General features: G+C 37.8%; 1 protein-coding gene across 1 annotated transcript; it reads left to right on the top strand.

The window, feature by feature from the left end:
- The first annotated feature begins 10517 nt into the window (after positions 1-10517).
- Positions 10518-20454, top strand: LOC139741664 (uncharacterized). Its single transcript, XM_071652244.1, has 8 exons — positions 10518-10619; positions 12204-12379; positions 12788-13147; positions 14069-14237; positions 15053-15112; positions 15898-16958; positions 18106-18235; positions 19071-20454. The coding sequence occupies exons 1-8, from the start codon at positions 10556-10558 to the stop codon at positions 19382-19384; spliced, it is 2334 nt and encodes a 777-aa protein (XP_071508345.1). The 5' UTR covers positions 10518-10555; the 3' UTR covers positions 19385-20454.
- The last annotated feature ends 1619 nt before the right edge of the window (positions 20455-22073 follow it).

The following is a 22073-nucleotide window of genomic DNA, read 5'->3' as shown; positions in this document are numbered from 1 at the left end:
ACAAAACACCACATCTATTCTGAGGAGAGTGGCGATTACAGAAACCGATATGGTTACATGGCATGACTATAAATAATAACAAGTGTAACTATATAGATGCACGTGAATCATGCATGATCTACAATATGTACACCAACAGAATTTGAGTTTCCAAAAGTATTCAGCCATTAAGCATGTAGGTTAAAATAAGAAACTTTAGAAAAAATAATTTGTTTTGAATACTTCATGACACTAATAAATAGCATTCACACATTACCAGCCATTCATATAATCTCAATAAGTAACAGTAACTTGTATATGCTTAAAATCACTATATCGTTGCTGGGGTGACAAGACCTTGTATCTGCAATTTTCATGAAAATGACTTTTTTGGGTTAATGGTCAGATAATCAGTTAAGTGATGTCCTGTCCAAATCCTAGACGTCTTACCCCCAAAATGAAGCCATCGCGGCATGTCAAAGGCATGTCTATCCTGTTGGATACAGTACTTTGGCCGCCATGTTTTTTGGCTCTCCTGAACATTGACATTTTGTAGATACGAGGTCTTGTCGCCCCAGCGACGATATGCATCAGAAACATTTCTCCTTCAAGCCTCTGTATTTGAACACTAAAAACTGCAAGAGAATCTGTTGTAGCTACTATCCAGAGCTGTGACCCTGCAGCAACTTGGGCAGCAACTGAAGGAGTTGTATAGTTTACTATAGACATTTCAACTCAATCAAGATGCAAAACCTAGGTGAAAACAGAAGGGGGAAAACTTCTTACAACAGGGGCAATGATGAAACTTTCTTTAACGGTCAGCTGTCGGCTATCCATCTACAGTAAGTATTCAAATCAACTGAGCAACAACCTGTTAGTTTAAACTGTATCCATATTTGAAACAGTTTACTCTTCAGAATTAATTTTGTTTTTCCTTCAAACTTACCTTTATCTTTTCAGCTCCCCATGATCCACAGGGGCTCTCTCTCAGAAACCACAGTCAGTTTGCCTCAGAGTGTATATATATCCTCGTACTTCACAGGTCCTTGAATGTCAGGCAGTAGCAAGTTTCACTCGAAACGCCAAGCCAAAGTAGCGCAGTACGGGCAACCTGCACGGCAAGCTGCCGCTCTGGCACAAGTGTGATGGCAGAGTGAAAATTTCCCCTTCCTCTGCGGAGACGGTCAGACCACGTGATCGCACCTATCAAATCTGGATCAGAGACAGAAGCCTGGAAACAGTGGAAAGTGAGAGAGAGATACAAATATAAAAAGAGAACAGCAAGACAAAGGGAGAATGTAAGGGAAGAAGACAAACATTTGAGAGATGGCAGACATTCAACAATATCTCAGATGGCCCAGAGTGTGATGACTGGCCAGATGAGGGAAAAAAACAGGATATAACTTGCCACATGCAGCACCCTACCCCAAAAACCTGACTCAGGTCACTGAATAACACATTGCAACATAATTTACCATCTCTGTACAAAATTCATTATCGAACGTCACTGTGAAGGAGCACTGCACTTCAACAAACCTTAGACAGATATTCCTTTCTACGATATTGTTAATCATGCATAAAAGAACAAGCACCTTAGCGTGGAAGAAAAAAAGCAAATGCATGACACAGATGTGATTGGTCGTCTTGTGTTCCACAGCATGATAGGCTTGTAATTGTCAGCTTATAATTTGTCACCACTCATCTCCATGTCATCACAACCTGTCAAATGATGGAAAGACAAGGTTCTCTAGTTTTACGGTGCTTCAGCTTTACAGTATTTACATGCCCTCTACATCTTTCAATTTGTTAACCTTTTCAATGACAAGTGTCGCCTTCTAACACAAATGCTTATAAAATAGCTTCGATATGCCCAGTTCTTGCTTGTATTAACTTTCTGATGTATCAGTATACATCATAATTTATGAATATCATTAAAGTGTTTTTAAGTTGACACAGTCAAAACCTTTGAGACTTCAAGTTGTGTAGTGCAGCATTAGACACTTATTTTCAAATATCTGTTCCATAATTTGCAAACATCAAGCACATTAAAATAAATCAATGTGCTTGCACAGGATATCACATGACCTCAAATAATTACTGTACATCATTATCATTCTTCCTCATCATTGCTACCAGTGATATGTTATCAACGTATTCAAGTAGTAAAGAAAAAAGAAATTCAATCATCAGTTGAAGTAGAAGCCTTCTATACACAATCTTCCATCCATTTGGATTTTACTATTCTGGGCCCTGTTTTATGAAGAGTTAAAATCGATTATATAGTTAATTTCAACTGTAAGTCTATGGCAGCCTGTGTGGTAAGGAAATTTATAATCGATTCTATCTGTTGATAAAATGGGGCCTACTATTCACATTCATATTATTGGGACTAACGAGATAAAAGCAAACTTAAATGATCATAACATCGCAAGATTGAATGACTAATACATGAACACACTTTGTTTTGATTCATTGGAAAACCTTAAAAATAGACAAACACTAAAGACTGAGAGAGAGATATCTTGATAAGATCCAAAGCCAGCAAAAGTGGGGGAAAAAAGGCACATCATCTACGCCTCCAGTAGCTTGCAGCTAAGCAGACCCAAGCTATGCAAATACGCTTTCAAAATTCAACAGAACACCTGAAGCCTTCACGTTCCATGAACGGCAATGGGAATTAATGCGCCTCATCCCATTGATGCTGTTCAGCCACAAGTAATTTTCCTTATTCATCGCGGGGATATCTGTCAACAAGGGGAATGTTTGGATATCAAATCATGCATCTGGACTTCCATCTTCATGGGAGTGCAGAGGCAGAAACAAGCCTACCGCCCCAAGACACAACCTGCTGAGGGAGTGTTTTCAGGAAGATATCCCTACAGGGAGAGTGTCTACAATTGATTGTAATGGGTTCACATGACTGTGAAAGCAATCAGCAAAAATGAAAGAGAAAGTCAGATAGATATAGAAGCAGAGACAGACAGAAGGACAGACAGACAGAGAGCTAGAAAGATACATATGGAGACAGCTGGAAAGTGATTGTGTATATGTGTGTATATGTGTGTGTGTGTGTGTGTGTGTGTGTGAGTTTGAGAGAGAAAGGAGAGAGAGGGGAGAGACAGACAGATATAGACAAACAGATAGACGGAAAACGAATGAGAAAGAGAAAAACTCTGATCCCGGCTTTGAGAGCATTATCATTTTTTTTAAATATTTATATATCACACTTAACTGCAGAGTCATGACTACACTGTATCTCATAGAATTCATTGCTAAACTGAATTGTGTACACAGGCCTGCTTTATCGCTGCATACTGCTGCACACACTCATTATTACACAATGCATTTTGCACTATTAAAACAGATGCAGGCTGAGAACAAAAAATAGAAAGTTGATCTTTTAAATATTCTCTATCGTATCAATGTGCAGATGTACACATAATGTGATAAAGGATGCTAGATGGGGTAGTTACCATGATCAGTATTTTGAAGATTATAATTGTGCATAAAAAAAAGGGCAAGCATTATGAACTGTAACATGATGGTAATCATGATATATTTCAGATTCAGTTTATTGATCTACAAATATATGACTTCTTGAACAGCTGCCTATGTTTGGTTCGTCAATTACTATGTCAATTATAGGCTGTCAAAGTTGACAACACACACAGAAAATGGATGCTTTGCGATGTATCTCCTTTAAAGAGGAAATCCACCTTAAAAATAAATAAAGTTAAAAAAGGAGAAAAATAATCCTAACAGAATGATACAAGCATGACAAAAATCAGATAAGAAATAAGGAAGATATGACATTTTGAAATTTCACATTAAAAAAAAAACATTTCTTGACCAGTCCATGTGAATATTCAAATGAGTAAGTTGATGATATCACACTCTCACAAAATTTCATGAATGCTATATATAAAATTTGGAAAAATGTCATTTTAGCTAATAATACAAATAAAAGCATGTTCTCATGCCATGATATATCAGAGTTAATGTTTGTTTGTTTTTTATTTTGAGTGGTTTTAAAGGAAGCTTTATATTTATATAGCTGAAGAGATTTTTTATATTTCTGTATATGAAATGATACATACAATTTCTGTAGTGCCATTTTCAATTCTGATTAAATGCTCAAGGCACTTTACACACAGGCAAAAAGACTACAAATACATAATATAACATAAAAGAAGAAGATGAAAAAGAAGACATGAAAGTCTGTCTTCAAAATGCACTGTCAAACCAATAGGATTTTAGATTACACCTAAAAGATGTACCAGTTAATTTAGCTTGAGTCTTGAAATGAATTAGAAACTGTGAGAGCATGACACAGTCAACTTGCTCACATGAATCTGAATACTCATATGGACTGGTCAAGAAATGTTTTCTAAAAAAATGTGATTTCTTATCTGATTTTTGTCATTTTTGTATCATTCTGAAGGGAATTTTTCCCTCTTTCTTTTGAAGTTTATTCATTTTAGGGGTGGATTTCCTCTTTCACAATTTAAGTAAATGTCAGCCTTTATTTCCTCCACTTATCCAAATATGTCATAGTCATCTTAATCAGTATTAACTGCCAAAGACAAGAACTCAAAACTTCTAGGTCAAGAACTTTCTGGAGAAATACTAGGAACAAATTTAGACCATGATTACAATCAATAGTAGGCAACAGAGAAACAAAATTAAAGCAATACCAGATACCATTACAATATACAAGTTATGAGCACTAAAATAAATTGAAAGTCACCTAATATGGCATTCAATGACCACTCCTTAAGGACCCTAGATACATGGCACTGATTTCAAAGACAAAGTTCTCTTTTTGTGAGGAATGTCATTAATATATATCTATCAAAACATATCATCTTTCACACATAGTTCAATCATCTTAAGTATTGTTGACACAATTATCATAAGTTTAAATGTGCAAAGGTTAACAAGTCATTGATTCACAGCTATTCACTTCTTGACTTTATGATGTTTGAAAGGAAAGAATCTTTTCCTTTATCATCATACACATCTCTATGCAAATATCCTTGAACTATTCAAACTTTTCCAACTTTGGATACATGTACCTCCAGTTGTGGTTTGTCATTTTTCCATGATTATGTGTCACATGCACAATACAATAGTGTGGTCCTTCTAACTACTATTATAGTTCATATTATATCATCATTTGTTTTCCTTTTTTCTTAAATTCTTTTGTTGCCTTTCAAAGAAAATATTCATCTCTCAAATTGGCATTTTTTTTTTACATTCTTCTTCTACTTTCATGCAGATTTAATGATTCTAACCAGTTCCATCTAGTCCTTTTTCCAATAGAGGATATACAGTACAGTAAAGTCTAGAGAATTGCAAATCTGACGAGGACAGAATAATTCTAAAGCACAATTACTCCAGGATTTGATGGGTTAACCTGACATCGTTCTCCAAGTCTCCCAGCTTCTGATCAGAATATAGTTTTCTGACATACAATACAATGCCTTGCTATCACAAGACAGTTGCAAAAGAATGTGGATGCTCTACTAATGGACTGTGAATTGATACTACAATGCATTATTCAGGGCTCCCTCATCCACTGAAGTCAATGAGTTTTTTTGTGTCCCCCCCCCCCCCCCCCCCCCCCCCCCCCAACACTCTCCTGCTCTTTTACTTTTCTCACTGCATGCCACCTGCTTTGACAGATAAGTCTACATTGGATGAAGAAATACGTTTCCAGGAAGCTTCCAACACTAAGTCACACTATAACACGCAGCCAAACACCCTTGCTATCATTGTACACATACATCTGGAATATTATTTCAGGATAAACACTACCATTTTAGGAATACAGGGGAGGTGCCATATAATGTAAGTACTGACATACATTGTAGTCTATAGTATAATACACTGTATGGGACTATGATAATTTGTGAATCATTATACTAGTCTGCTAAATTAGATTTCTTTCTCTTTCTTTTCAACTGCACAGAAGTGATTTTCTATTTGTATATAAAGTCATGGTATACATGTTGGTGATGATGGCACAATGTACCCTGAATCATCAAACATATTCCTATTAATTTATTCTCAATTCAAAATACTGTCCTCCCTTAAAAAAGAAAAGAAAAAAAGAATAAATGATAACTAGAAAAGCACTCAGAGTGCAGACCTCCATCAAGCCAGCCGCTCATTTCCACCTATACGTATGCATGCTGAAAATCACCCAATTTCCCAATATAGAAACCTTGTATATTTGTATGACATCAGCTTTCAGCTGTGTGGCACCTCTCCCAAGCAGAGCATGCGTTTTAGTCTGCGCATTTAAACCTCACGTACGCGCAGCTTGAACTCCCAAGTTAAGTCACCCTATTATATGTGAAAAGATAACGAATCCTTCAAAAAGCCATAAAATTCCCAGATCACTACCAAAATTTAGTCAGTGTATCTGTTCCTTGTGTCATTATCACCTGTTCCTGCAAGTTGCATTCAAATGGGGAGTTCACAGCTTTTTGAGTTATTTTGCACACAGACAAACAATCAAACCAATGCCGATAAAAACATATCGGCACACAAGACTGTAAACTCCTTCCCTAGCAGAGGTACAGTAAAATCAGTAACAACGTGTTCATGTCCACAGGCTTAATTCTAGCATACACTCTAAACAGTAATTTCTAAAGTTTTGCACACACAAAAAAATCTCTCTGTTCAATGCATAAATACATTTCCCATAATCTGCTGGCATATCGCATACTGTTAGAGTTAAAGACACTGTGGTAGCTAAATTTATCTATGTAACAAAGAATTTTCTATTTTCTGTGATGCTAATGATATCTAAATACAATGTAGTACATGAAAAATACTTTTAATTAAGACATAAGTTTTTGAAATAACAGTCATGTTTAACAAATAACACAATGCAAGTAAACCATTTCTAAAATGATATTCTATAACATGACTGGAAAGGATGAATGGTACATCCAGTCATTCACAGATGTTCATTTGCTTGAAGGCTATTTCACATCATTATGCAAATTCATTTGTTCATATTTTTAATCAAATATAACAAAAGAGTAATTGATATCTAAGACAATGCAGTTCTAATATTTCAAACTTTAGACAATGTTAAATGCTACCTTTTAATTCCAAGGGTGGGTTTTGTTGGCTGCTATGTTGCTCCAATAGGACACAACTCAGCTCATGAAAATGTACCACACCTTGGGACAATTGACAATGAAATATCAAGGTGACATGCAGAAAGCATATTTAATTGAAAGTACGATTAATATTAACATTCAGATACAGTAAACATTGAGATCATGGATCTACAGCACCCAGTCACCACATCATTTCAGACATGTAAATGTATGGCCAAGCAATTTACTTTGTAAATATTTGTGATATTTTTCAGCAAATTTTCTTATCATATCATTGTACAGTTTTAAAGTCAGCCATACTAAAGGAAAAAAAAAACACTTACAACAGTACCTGATATGATTGTATAAACCCCATCAGTGGGATGGCCAGTAAACTTTAATCTTTTAATATGTTTAGTGTAATCCACATTTTATATACTAATTATAGTTTCAATGCTATGTAATGACTTATGTAACTCATGTGCAATTCAACCTTTGGTTTATGTGCATGTAAGCTATGTGATTTTGAAAAAGACTGTTTTACCTGTCTCACATCTACATATATTGTAACCTTGAACCGTGCAAGGCTCATAATGAGAAAAATTACTCAAGGACTCTTCAATAGTACACAACTGATTCATATTGCTTATTTCACCTTCTCTTAAGTTACATAACGTATGTTATCAAAATTGCACTTGATTTACTTAAACATTAAGGGTGTTTCATAATGAGTGTAATCAACAATAATATACTGATAATCATGAATTTGAATAACAAAGCAGTACCCGCTGCATGCTATAAGGATTAGAACCAACACTTGCTTTCGGGCGAAAGCTCGGTGGTCTAGTGGAGATGACGCCTGTCCGGTGATCAGGAGGTCGTAGGTTCGAATCCTGCTCGAGTATGTACGCCCATGATTTTTTATCATGGCTACTACTAAAACACTGATCAATTCAGTGCTTATTTACGTCGATGTAGGGCAATTTGTCAATCAGTTGCAATAATATACTGCATTTGAACTTTTTTAGCGATGAGAGTTTCATTTCAATTTCAAAGTCTCCTGTATTTATAATGTAAACATGGGACCATGATACAGGGGCCTCAAACTAAGATGTATTTCCAGACATGTATAACTTATAAATTAACACAAATGATATCAGGGTTTTGTAATTGCTAGTCCCCCCCCCCCCCACCCCACCTGCAGTGTGACTCTCAATGGAAACATTTTAACTATGCTCTACATATTTTAATTTTTGAGACAGATGACCAGCATGGCATTGAAAACAATGCATACTGCAACTGAAATTATAGCCTAATGGGGTTTAATTTAACTTTTAATACCCCCTCTGAAATGGCTTTGTTAAAAAGCTCCAACTACACTCTACTGCACTGATACTATGCCAGAGAGCAGCTACCAGGTACTACTACAAGTTCAGTTCAACTAGAATGTCTCAATAAATCAAATACATATCTGGAGGATTTTTTTCACTGCCCTGCGCCACTAATGTCTGAGCCCTGGGGTGTGTCATCGGGACAAAAAGAAAAAAAAAAGAAAGACTGGACAAGAATTGCATAACCCATAGTGTTTCTAGACTATCTAGACTATTAGTGCCTAGTGGGTTTCTGTCCTTTGATTTACGGTTGCAACTCATACACACATTTATACACTAAATCATAGTAAGGTGGATCGGCACAAAGTGCTAATGTACTTTCGTATCCATGATACATGATAGAAATCTTGAATTCCAGAAATCCGAATTGCACTAAAATCACAAGATAAACGACATACCTTAATTTCCCTCACTCAAATAAATCTGAACCAAATCAGTCATTGGGAAATGTCAACATCAATGTCAAATTCTAAGTCGTAGCTCAAAACAAGGAGCTTCAATTTGCTCAAAACAACGCCTTCTTCGATCACGGTGTGGTACAGTGCCTGCACAATCTGAAACTGAAATTAGCCGTCTAATATTATGTCAGAAATCTTTCAAGTAATAAGGGAGCAAATAAATCAATGTATAAATGATTTATGGCAAGTTGAATCAGGGAGGCGACGTCCCTGGTTGAATGAAGTCGGATGAGAAATGCAGCTCCAAGATCGCAAAAGATCACAAACAGACACACACACATGCATTTCACGATAATAACCCACTAAAAATTTCATAGATCTACTTTCAACTTGCTACAATCATTGCACATTGATTCTTAGCTCCCAGTGTTAAGGTCGATTCGCATATTAGATGGTTAACTTCATTGTAATTGTTTCAGTTCTAGATTGTGCCAGCAGCGTACGGCGTGATCTCTAGCGCAAGGTGAGTTTGCTATGACTTATGAGCGATGACTTAAAAACTCAATGTTGATATTGACGCTTTCTGTCAACTTTCCGGCAACCCATATGGTTCTACCAGGGTGAAAGTAGATCGAAGCACCCATCATAGACATAAATTTTACCCTACTTTTCAGTCAATGACTAAGCTTGGGAAAACTTGGGTGTGCAGTGTGTGCATTTCTCTGCTGCCGCCACACCATTTCATTTGATCACCATTTCATCCTCATCATCATCATCACTCATTTCGAATACAAACGCATGTAGGCTAGATACTTATCACCGAACGAACAACCCAACAAAGTAAAAATACTTGAGACAATTTGCTCTCAGGCAGGCTCAGCTCTCACACACTCACAGCACTCAGAGCTACAGACAAACGTTAATACACCTCCGTATATCAATATAACGTTATTATTATTGCGCTTACGGCCAACGATCAGCTCAACTCTTGTTGACGGCTCGCTCATCTCGGGTAACACCTATCATGAATTAGGAAATTTAGGTCAATTCCAAAGTCATTCATTGCTAAATAATGTGAACAAGGAGCTCCGGCATCATATTTATATGGAAAAGGAAATAGTTTTCCCGATATCTTGCGTGGAGTTCCGTATCCTTACCTGAGTAGTGTCTCACTCCTCCGTAAGCTCCCACTGTGCTGCTCGATCGTACTGTGTATGTATTGTATACGTATATAGTGCTAGCGAGCGAGGAACTAGCCAGCAGTGTGTGCATTCATATTGTGCATGTAGTAGCTGTGACCGAATGAGCAAAATCTCGCAAAATCTCGTTATAATTACTGCTCTAAATCTCGTGGGTACCCTGATCGGTATTTCGAGCTCTCTTACTATTTTACCCATGATGCCTTAGTAATTAGTATTAAAAAGAAAATACATTTCCTTTTATTTGTATCTAGTTTTTATGGCTAATTTACTTCTAGTTATTTTGATGGTTAATTTTTTCGCCTAGAAATAACCAATTTTTGCAATTTAATTGTAATTTATTGAGCAGAAATGATGCATGGGTGAGGCACTCTGGGTAATAAAGCAGACAAGAATAATTCAGGTATTTGCTCCAGCCATGATGCTTCTGCTATTCTTTTGCACAGCAGACGACTGCGAAATAAGCTTCGAAAATGTCTTCTACTAGAAGGAAGCAAAATAACCCAACAAAATCTGCCTCTGACATCAGGAAGAAAGGTTCGTTTAGTGTCGTGTTATGTTTCTTTATGATATGAGAGAGTGGATTTATTTTTTGTTGCGTAATTTGTAGTTTGTTTTTCGTATTCGTTCGATCTTTTGCATGTCGGGTTGACATGGCATTATCCATTATGTTAGCAATGCATATAAACGCAGTCAGCGTCAGTGCAGAGAGAGCGTGCTTTCTCGGGTGGCTTGAACTTGGAAGTTGAAGCATGCATGGCGCGATGGCGGTGAGGCAGATTGCAGATTCCAGCGAGTTACTTGAGACGACATTCTCGCGAAACAACGCAACAAACTAAGATTTAACGTTCCAGATGATATCACACTACATTCTTATAACTTAACCAGTGATGGGGTGACATATATTTCATCATTTCTACATTTGATGACGATGTAGAATTAACCTGTGAGTGTTAGACCCTAATGAAAATGACTTGTGCTGTGAGGTCCATACATGCTAAATTCTACTCAGTTTCTTTGTTGGTGTGTAGTCCACTAAATACAGGCTACATGCATGTCTGTTAAATAAAATTGTAATGTCTAATTATTTATGTTTTTTCTTTATCACTGCACTCTAGCTATGACTTGGTATCACTCACCAGTTTAGGGTTTGTTCATCAAGTTGTGTGTGTACTGAGTGATAGTGATATCACACCTAGGCCTACCCGATTGGTTTTGTGCTGCCCTGCTGGATTTGTTGGACAGTATTCCAGGAGAAGAAGTGTCGACAACTGTGTGATTTTATTTGTGTGTGTGTGCGTGTCTGTGTTCATGTGGGCACTTTGTTTATCAATAATCTTTGTTTGATTTCTGTAATTTCACATGACAAAAACATTCATCTTGAATAAACACAATATACAATTAGCTATTTTTGATCAACTGAAAAAGTAAATCAAAAAACAAAAAATCAATCAGTGCATGACCCAAAATACATACACTATACAGCTTACATATATACACAGACTTACATGTAGCTACCATAGAACAAAAACAAAAAATACCCTCCCTACCTGAAAGGACAGACTGTCGTCAGTTCTGTACTTTTACACATTTGTACCATTTTTGTTTGGAAAAGAGTACTTAAGAATAGCATAACATTAACAAGTGAGTTATATTATTTAAGGGCATAGGCATTCAATAGCAGTGCTGGGCAATTTGTTGAATGTAATTTGAATAGGGCATATTATTCTATCCTGAGTTACCCACAGTCAGGCTAGATTAGACTATTAAAATCAGGTTAGTAGGAATTTGCATCTCTTGTCACATTCAAAGTTATCCTAAGAATAATCACCAGAATTAGGTAAAACTCCAAAATCTGAAAGCTTATTTTAGTTTAAAAAGATAGTAATTATTATTATTATCACTATCATTCTACGACACTGCCATAGTTGCATTCTTTACAAGAATTTTGCTTCTTGCTGGTATGACTCATTGAGAGCTGTAAACAGTTTATGATTTGCAAACATGCAAACCTATTCTTGCTAATTTGCATGAGATTTTGTGTGTGCATGTGAGCGAGTAAGCACAAATAAAGCATATAATTGTTGGGTAACATTTCTTCATGTCAAATGCACCTTTCAGAAAAGAGCACAAGACCAACCAGGAGTGCATCTAAGCCAGATCCAGATGAACCCTCACTAGCTAGGTCCAGACCACAGCGAAAGATCATCCCGAAGAGACCCCTTTCACCTGATGTGGAACTCTCAAGCAGGCGGAAAAAACGCAGAAAGAAGAAGCCACCCCCTGTAAAACCAAAGGTACTACCTACTTGATATCAGGAGTCTGTATCATCACCCACATGCAACAGATTTTATTACAATGCCTCAGCTCAGCTGGCTAAGGTAGATAATACTTGTGTTTATTCAGATTCTCCTTTCCCTCCCTGTCTTCGGAGACTGCATATTAAGGGGAAACACAAAATGCAATTTATGAAGGCAGGTGGTCTTTACAGAGAGGTTCATGGCTGTTTGCCTTCAATAGGCAGACGGCCCTTATGATTGGATTCTTTACTACATGATTTCTGTGTGGTGAATATGTAAGTGGTTGCTAGGGGTACACAGTTGCTAGGGTTGGTTTGAATATTATTCAACATTTTGATATGAACCAAACCAATAATAGGAGAATGTTTTGTGTCATTTCTTTCACTGTTCACATTCTTTGCACAGCCTGTGAAAGCCAGCCCACCAGCTCCACCTCTGCAAGTCCATATTCCCCCCGAGGAACTCAAACCGATGAAGTTAAAGAAGCACCACAAAGCATCGCTGAAGAAGAAGAAAAAGCGGAAGAGAAAGACTTTTGTGTTCCCCATCCTTGCTGCAGACCGAGTGCCTCGACCCCTTGACCCTGGACCTTCCCTTGGCAGCAGTGTCTCCCAGGGAGCACAGGTTACCTCCAAGTCTGCGACCTCTTCTTCCAGCAAGAAGAGAGCCAGACCAGTCTACCGGAACGTCCTTGATGTAGACCTGCTCAGGATGCTGCCAGCTGCCGATCTGGTGAAGAAATTTGCCAAACACACAAGCTTCAAGGTGCTTAATCATGGCTTTCATTCTACATGCAAAACTGAAATTTTCTCACTTCATATACAGTATACATGAAGTATGATGATTAAAAAAAAAAAAAAATGATAATAATAATAATAATAATAATAATTATAATAATAATGATAATGATGATAATAATAATGATAATAATAATAATGATAATAATAATAATGATAATAATAATAATGATAATAATGATATTAATGATAATGAGAATAAGAATAATAATGATAATAATGATAATAATAATAATAATGATAATAAGAATAAGAATAATAATAATGATAATAATGATAATAATAATAATTATAATTATGATAATGATAATAATTATGATAATGGTAATGGTAATGATAATGATAATGATAATGATAACGATAATAATATAATAAAAAAATACAGTTAATTCATTGACATAGACAACTGTTTGAAGATCTCTCTCTCCCAGTGCAATAAACAAAAAGAGGTTGGAGGTTTGACTTCAGTTTGAAAGGCTTAGATCTGCAGCAGATCATCTACCAAGAGGAGAGAAAGATGATAACAAGAATCCCAATCTGGCCTCAAGAATTTAAAGTTGTATGTCATTTACAGTTGGAAGCTGATGATAGCCACGCGTCACAATTTCATTTGTTTGTAATGCCAAAAAAAAAAAAAAGACTGATTTAGCAGTGTGGCAAATGTGCATTTGTGAGCGTGTAGTGATTTTGTCTCTCAATCTTTGTTTTCTTTTTACAGTTTGCTATGGGCTTGAATGCAGCTTTTGGTATCAAACTGCATAACTGATTATATTTTCTTTCTTATGTTTTTTTTTTTTTTTTTTTTTTTTAAACTCTGCAAGGAGTAGGGTGGTACATCATAACCATATCAGTGTCTCACTGTGAGTAATCAATCTGTTATCTCTTGCAGGTGCCTACGGAAGACTCAAGAACCACACTGAAGCAGCATGTGTATACGTGTAGAATGCTGCCCCACTACTGTACGGAGAAATTCTATGGCAATGATGAAGATACTAAGAGACAAGCGACTAAGCACTTACTCAGACACGTTGGAGAACTGCTGACTGTCACAAATAGAGGTACGTATTTCACCATTGCAGTAAGCAGCACAAGCAACGTTAGGCACTTTTTTTTTTGTCTTTTCCTTACACCAACTCGTATTTCAAATTACACAGAAATGAATTCTTGATGAATGATTACAGTGTAACATTTAACATAATGGTCAGTGAGCATGTAGGAGGCTTTGGCTTATACAAAAAGTTATTTTGCCGGAAAGCTGAAGGAGAGTTCAAACTGAGTTTTACTTTTTTTTAAAAGTAAGTTTTGGCTTTCAAACATGGAGAAATTTAAAATTTTAAAACAATGGCAAGCATGATGTAATTTCTTTGAGCTGAATAGGATGTCAATACTTACTCACTCTTTCATCTTATAAACCGATCAGGACATTCATGCTTTGATGTAAACAGCTGGGGTAAGGAGTTTTGGAATTACATCATTACTGTGTGTGGATGCACTTATCCATGGTGGAAAACGAGGACATACACACAAATTTTACATTTAAACCGAGGACACCCTCGCTTCGCAGACCATTCCAGACGGTCTGCTTTTGCATTTAGGGGTACATGTTTGTAGGTCCTCGATTAACATTACTGTAATAAGTCCTCGGTTGTATGGTAATATATGAATGAGTCCTCGATTGACCAGATTTCTACTTACACACAGGTCCTTGGTTATGTGGTAAGATTCTTGTGGGTGAAACATGTCCTCGATTTCCTCCATAGACGCGTATGTGTGTGTGTGTGTGTATGTGTGCGTGCGCACGCAGGCGCAAAGTGAAGGAAGTTCTACAGCAAAGTGATTGAAAACTTTGTGCGTGCATTCTAATTTCCTTCAGGGATACACATGATGACTACATCTACCAAGAAGCCCAAACCAGAAAAGACAAAGCATACAGGTATGTGAAAGAAAATGTGTTCATTGAGGTTAAAGGGATAGTATAGTATTGGTTGAGGTGAGGATTCTGCTTTAAACTTTTTGCAAGATACTTAGAAACCACTTTGTGAAATGTTAAAGGGCATACAATTCTAAGAGGAATTTAAAGTTTAGTTGATGAAAATTGGTTTTGAAATGACCGAGATATCCAAAAACATAGTAAAGAAAAGTGATCCTTAGAAAAGATGGGTCCCACCTTTTATGAAGATCGCTTTGTTTTGGATATCTCAGCCATTTCAAAACCAATTTTCATCAAAGTAACTTTGATTTCCTCTTAGACTTATATGCTCTTCCATATTTCATAAGAAGTTTCTCAATATCTGAAGAAAAAAATCATCATCAAAAAATGTTGGAAACCTGCAACCCCATCTCAACCAAATCTGTACCAACCCTGTAGTCTCTGATGGGGCAGGGGTTATTGTTTAATCAGTGCACTGTGCCAGCAAATAAGTGCAATCTACATTTCTTGTGTTGAGAGTTGTTTGTCAACCACTGCACATTTTGTTATGTCATGTATAATACATCAGATGCTGCAACAAAGTAAAGATTAATTCACAGACAAGTTAATAATCTCATCATGAAAGCAAGCCAGAATGTGAAGTCCAGCCAGGGTTTGCCCTGCTGTCCAGGTAGTAAACATGGATGCATATCTATCATTATTTCCTAGTGGCAAGTGTTGCATGTAAAAGTCAATTGCTGGGACATCTTATAATCTATTCAACATTCTGCCTTCTGATTATCTCACAGCTAAGAATGACAACTGCCCATCAGACTCTACAATGTACATTTTACCGAGTGCCCCACGCCCCATGAGGGTCACTTTGCCGAAAAATGTCAGCTCTCGAATGAAGCGATCAAGCTACACCGTCATCCGGTCGGCCGAGGGGGACAGCGGCATCAACGAGGTGGTCTTACTTCCAAAGGGAAGGTTGATAGGTGTGTCCAATCCTTCCAAGAAAAAACGTGGGGATGGGGCGGAGGAAAGTCAAGTCAATGCAGGGACCAGCAATGCACCAGAATATGATAAGGTTGACGAGGACCAGGTGAGCCTACATGGAGGTGCCTCTGGCAACGGTACGGACATGGAAGTGGCATCAAGCTTTGACAGTGGTATGACAGGCTTGAGTATAGAGTCTCTGGCTGAGGCAGTGGAAGCCATGGTGGACAAAGAGAGCCAGGGACTGAACATACAGGCAGCCGAGGCGCTCGCAAAAGCCATGTTGGGAAAGGGTGAGGACGTTGGCATCAAGGTCGAAAACAACGCGTCAACCTCAAGCCATCTGTCACAGGCAGGAAATGGTATAGCACAGATTGTATCCCCAACAATATCACCAGGATCCTCGCTATCTGCATCATCCAGCAAGCTGGTGAAGCAGAAGGAGAAAAAGTCCAAGAAATCGGCCAAAGCAAAAAAGAAATCCGACCACCTGTCCTCTGTTATTCCAAATGCTGTTGAGCCTCCCCACAGCGACCACAACTATGCACTAACAAGCAACAGTAATAATGGCCCGGTACATCTTGATTCTGAAGGCAGACCAACAGACACGCCCCCGAACATTGAGGAGTCGGAGCCCGATGGCTTTGACGTTGACCCTCTATTGAACTCAATGAACGACCAACTAAACAAGCTGATAGCAGATATTGATGCCCCCCAGCCCTCTGGTAGGGTGTCCAATGAGAACGAGGAGCCTGTTGTCGGAGAGGGGGCAAATGTTACCGTGGAGATGGAAGATGAGGCTGCTTCCAAGCCTCGCAAAAGCAAACCAAAGATAATCTCAAAGGGTTCTTACCAGACGGAAGAAGTCAAGGTAAACTGGCCTCAACTGTACTTTATATGTATAAAGTGTCCTGCAGTATTGATTTTGAATTTGATTTACCTTTGAAAAGGCTTGTGCAAGCATGCTTATGTATGTTTGAGATACAGTCTGGCTATAGACACAACATCGTTTACACCAAATAAGAAGGAAGGTAATCAGAGAAATACAGTCAACCTCACATAAGTCAACCTCGCATAAGTCAACCTCGCATAAGTCAAACAATTGCCTAAGTTTAAGGTCTTTTCATGTCCTCTTCTGTTTATATTGTATTGATTGTAATCCCTCATCAGTATAATTACCTCTACCAAGGGAGGAGGTTATGTTTTCATTACTCTTGGTTTGTTGGTCTGTTTGTCCGTGTGCAAAATAACTCAAAAAGTGGTCAACGGAATTGGATGAAACTTACAGTAAAGTTTGAGAATGATACAAGTAACAAATGATTAAATTTTAGTAGTGATCCGAGAAATGTTTGGAATTTATGAAGGATTTTTTATATTTTGACAGGTAGGGTCAATGAACTTGGGAGTTCAAGCTGCGCATTTTTGAGGTTTTCAAACGCGCACTAAAGTGCATGATCTAGTTTCTACTAGGGCGAGGCGCACCGCTCAGCTGAGGGTTTATGACGTAACAAAGGCTTATGTATTGGGAAATCGGGTGATTTTTCAGCATGTATGGTGGAAATCACTGATCACTATGGAAGAGCCCAAAGAGTATTTCCCCAGTGGTGGAGAGGAGAAAAATCTCTTTGGGAAGAGTAAGATCATAGGTGGAAAGTAGCTGCTTGGCGGAGGTCTGCGCTCTCAGAGTGCTTTTCTAGTTTTCTTTAATTTGAAGCTATTTCTTCAGTCCAAACAGATTTGACTTAGGCAAGGTTGACTGTACTCAAATAAATATATTTCAGTTTGAGGGATAGGACTATCGATAGAAACAGGAACATGAAAATGAGATGAGCTGTGTGATTATGGGCAGACCAATTCACATTTTGTGTTAGCCCTGTATTCATTCTGATAACTGCAGATAAATTGCATGCTGTGCTCACACACATATCATATCCCATATTAAAGGTCCAGTGCTTCCCTTTTGTTCTAGCTAAATGACTTGTAGAGCTCCTCCCCTTTTTCGCCCTTGACTACCACAGCAAACGGCCATCCAACACCTCACAACCCTAGCCAGGAGCAGGAAGCGTAAAGGCCCTTTCGAGTGCCAGATATGCCACAAGGAGTTGACTGCAGCCAGTACTCTGAGAGCCCACTACCGGAGCCATGCTGGTTAGTATTTTACTGAAAGACAAACTCTGTGATAAGAGCATTATTATCTGACTGTACAAAGGTATTGGTAATGCAACTTTGTGAACAAGTTTTTGTCTGGGAAGTCCTTGAAGAACTACCTGTACTGTTGAAAATGGATCAGCTAAGCTCATTTACAGAGCATCATGTACAGAGATGAACTGGTTAGGAATGGTTTGTAATTTTCTATTGGTTGAAAAATTTCAAACTGAAAGTTTGAAGAAAAAAAATTAATCAGTAAATCACTGTAATGTCTTGAAGCCAAATTTGTATTTTGCTCATGAGTTGGCCATTGGTGCAAGATAAAATCACCCAAGTTCAACAAGAAGCTTAGCTTATACAGGCCTTTGCATATAATGTGAACTCTTTATAGGAATTGTAAGTTCACCCAGGATTTTCCTTCAGTCATTGAAGTAATGAAAGTTTTCATTCAAATCCCATTTTTTTTTTGTTTCCTAAAGCTTCTTGGTCATTGTATATTTTAGAATAAATTAGTTAATGTAAAAAACAAAAACCCTCAAGACTTGTAATTAAATAGAGAGTGTACAGAATTGCATTGTATTGTGTGGGGTGGACATGTTTAGTCGGACTAGCTCACAGCATCAGCAAGTTGCAGAATTTACCAAGTTGGTGTGTCACTATTGCTGCTACTAACGGTAGTGATAGAAGTAATGATGTCCCAGATACAATGACATTTACCCCCAGTTAGAGAAAAAGCTGTGGTGTGAGTAAGATGTTCAGTGTTTCCAATTTTAAACTTGGATTTTAATCATTTCAATAAGACCTGAACAAATCTTGTTTGCTATCTTCCTGCCAGGTATCAAGCCATATCAGTGTGATCTCTGCAAGGCTACCTTCACCCGACTGCACAGTCTCAAGTATCACACCATGATCCACAACAAGGAAGCACGCTTCCGCTGCAGCTACTGCCACCGCCAGTTCCGCCACAGCAGCCACTACCGCGAGCACCTGCGCCGGCACACGGGCGAGGAGCCCTTCGGCTGCAGCGACTGCCCCGCCCGCTTCAAGACCCGCAACACGTACAAGCGCCACCTGCGGGGCAAGCACGGCAAGGTGGTGTCAGAAGACGGGAAGATCAACCTGGCGCCCAACTCCCTCTTCACCACTTGAGCCTAAAGGGGTGTTTTGCATCAGAAGAAACCATTATTTTGGCATTTCTTTTCTTCTCTCTTTGTTTGTTTGTTTGTTTTTTGGTTGTATTAATTGCTGTGATTATTTGTTGTATGTAGATTTTTCTGTCCACTTCATATTAGGCATAACTTACACTCAGTGAAGCAGAAAGTAATTTGGATGTAAGATACATGATATTGAACTTATTGGTCTTGCGTTACTATATTCAATATTTCTAGATGCAGTTACATTTTTATCAAGTTGTAAGAGTTGACAAGCTGAGAAGGACTGTGGTATGTATGATAGATAATGACAAATTTATTCAATATATCAAATTATTGGAAAAGACAGCCTAATCCATGTGTAAAATGCTGCTCATTCAGACAATGCTTTAAATGGCAAAGAATGTTTCTACTTTTATCTGGAAGAATCTGTATGTCTCAGAATAGTATTTAGTCTGTGAACCTGTTTTCCTGCACCATGTCTTGTTGACAAGACACAACTGTGTGGGTACGCCATTGCTCCTGGATGAGGTGTATATACATCCTGTCAGGGTAGCAAAATATTAAAGATATATCACATCATCAGTAATCACATCCCTCCTAAAGTCAGTGCTATATCTTTGTTTAACTTTAGTGTGCTTTGTTCACTGATTGGCAAGCACACTGGTGTGCTCTCATCGCCGATTAGCACAGATGTCTGGAAACTAATTTTCAGTGAACAGAGTTACCTAATCCCCTAATAGCACTGTGTCACCATGGCCTTCCTGTTGGACTGAAGTACATTGCTACACATGAGTAGGCCTTGCTAACTTACAACTAGGTGAAGTCCAGATGATTACTGAATGCTAATTATAAAACTTGGTCAGTTAACCCGTTCCGTACGGGAACCTGGTGGCTTGCGTGTTAAGTCTATGGGCATTTCAGAATTAAGTATGGAGCGGGTTAATCCAAGTGTCAGGGCACTTAACAGGTTAATCAGCATCATGATCATCTCAGTTTTTCTCCTGGAGTAACCATGGTTGTAGCTGTCCTGTGTGTTTGTGGTTGAAGGGGTTACGATTTACTTGTATCGATATATGACATCATACATGCAACACAGGACAATCCTTGTTTGGTATCCACACTTTACACAGATAAAACAAGATGGTTGTACTCTGGTATACATGTAATATCCTGAGAGTTATTCTGTCAACACTAGTACTCAGCAGTATGCTTATCTGTCCTTGAGCTACAGACTGGTAATATCATTCAGATAGTATCTTTCCAAAGTGATCAAATGTTAATAGTGTTGAAAGAAAGTACTCAGCAATTGCACCTTCCAAGGTGCATAGCATTTAGACACACATAGAAGTATTTCTCAAATGATACCTGTTGCAATGGACAGTTGGAAGTATTTGTGCATCGTTGAATTGTCTGAAAAAAGGAATATAGATATAACATTGATCAATCCTTTTTGAGGATTTATACCAGAGGATTTTCACATCTTTTGATATGATGTCTTACTCGAAGCATTGATTTCTTATGGTATGCACATTTGCTAAGGATGGGTTTCAGTTACTGGTACAAATTTAGGAGACATTCTCGCTGTGATTTCTGTTTTGGTTACAATGTATATTCTGTCATAAACATTGTGTTTTGACACTGTTGTACCACTATACTACAGGGCCACTGTATGATAGATAGAAAATTAATGTTTCTTTCATTTCTGTTTTGTGTATTATCTTTTGTTAATAGCTGACTTGATCCCATTGTAGTGATGTATATCAAGACATAATGAGCCCATAGAAGCAAAGGGAAAATGTTGTAGTGAACACCTATATCCCTAAATGGGTGGGGTGGGGAGGGAGTTTCATTAAGAGCTAACCAGCCATTGTGAATAAACGCAGAAAGATATACAAAATAAGATATTGGACATTTCAGCGTAACAAGACTGGGAGTGGTAACATGCGTTAATAGAGTAGTGACCCATTGTAAGTGTGAGTAAATTACTTTTCAAGGTGTACCTGTGTGTACATCACATTGGCTATATCATTCAGGTGACTGATGTAATTCTCTCCCCACCCCCCCCCCCCCCCCCTTTCTTGCATGTAGATTTGAGAGAACATCTAGGAGGTCAGAATCTATGTTTCTTGAAGGGGAAATCTTAGAAGAGTGTATGACTGGCAGCAGAGAGGTTTCCTTGTGCCGAGGAATCTTAGTGCTTTCTTGTCAAGGACATAGCTTGGGTTTCTTTTAGACAAAAATATGAACAGTGTCAAAATTTGTGTCATGCTTCAAATGAAAATTAGTTTCAGGGACGAGGAAATATATGGTGTACTTTGAAGCAATAATGCTTGTAAGTCTTTGATCGCACAGAATGGAATACTTTCTCAAGTTGATTCACCAGAATTTAGAATCAATTCACAGATTTATACACGGTTACCGTAACAAGATATTTTCGTAGTTTTCTCAAAGTTGGTTGTAGATATTGAATGAAAATGTAGCTATACATAGCATCTAGGATGTCACCATTTATGTGATGTCATGATCAAAGAAAAATTGGTGTGATATGTTGTGATGCATTGACTTAAATAGATGATATTTTTGTACATTTCTTTTCTAAATATCTCTAAAAGTCCATCTTCTTTTTGGAAGGTGGTGAAAAAAAGAATACGTGCAAACAAGGAGAGCCTATGAAAGCTGTTGTG

Source organism: Diadema antillarum, unplaced genomic scaffold (genome assembly GCF_040938485.1).
Source record: "Diadema antillarum isolate AM-2024a unplaced genomic scaffold, OU_Dant_1.0 seq00000944_RagTag, whole genome shotgun sequence".
NCBI lineage: Eukaryota > Metazoa > Echinodermata > Echinoidea > Diadematoida > Diadematidae > Diadema > Diadema antillarum.
The sequence above is the reverse complement of the archived record's forward strand: the minus strand, read 5'-3'. Positions and strand labels throughout refer to the sequence as shown.

Coding starts and splice junctions, on each gene's coding strand:
- LOC139741664 (XM_071652244.1), top strand. CDS start 10,556: ATGTCTTCTACTAGAAGGAAGCAAAATAACCCAACAAAATCTGCCTCT. Junction 13,148..14,068: donor CCAAACACACAAGCTTCAAG/GTGCTTAATCAT, acceptor TATCTCTTGCAG/GTGCCTACGGAAGACTCAAG. Junction 15,113..15,897: donor AGAAAAGACAAAGCATACAG/GTATGTGAAAGA, acceptor ATTATCTCACAG/CTAAGAATGACAACTGCCCA.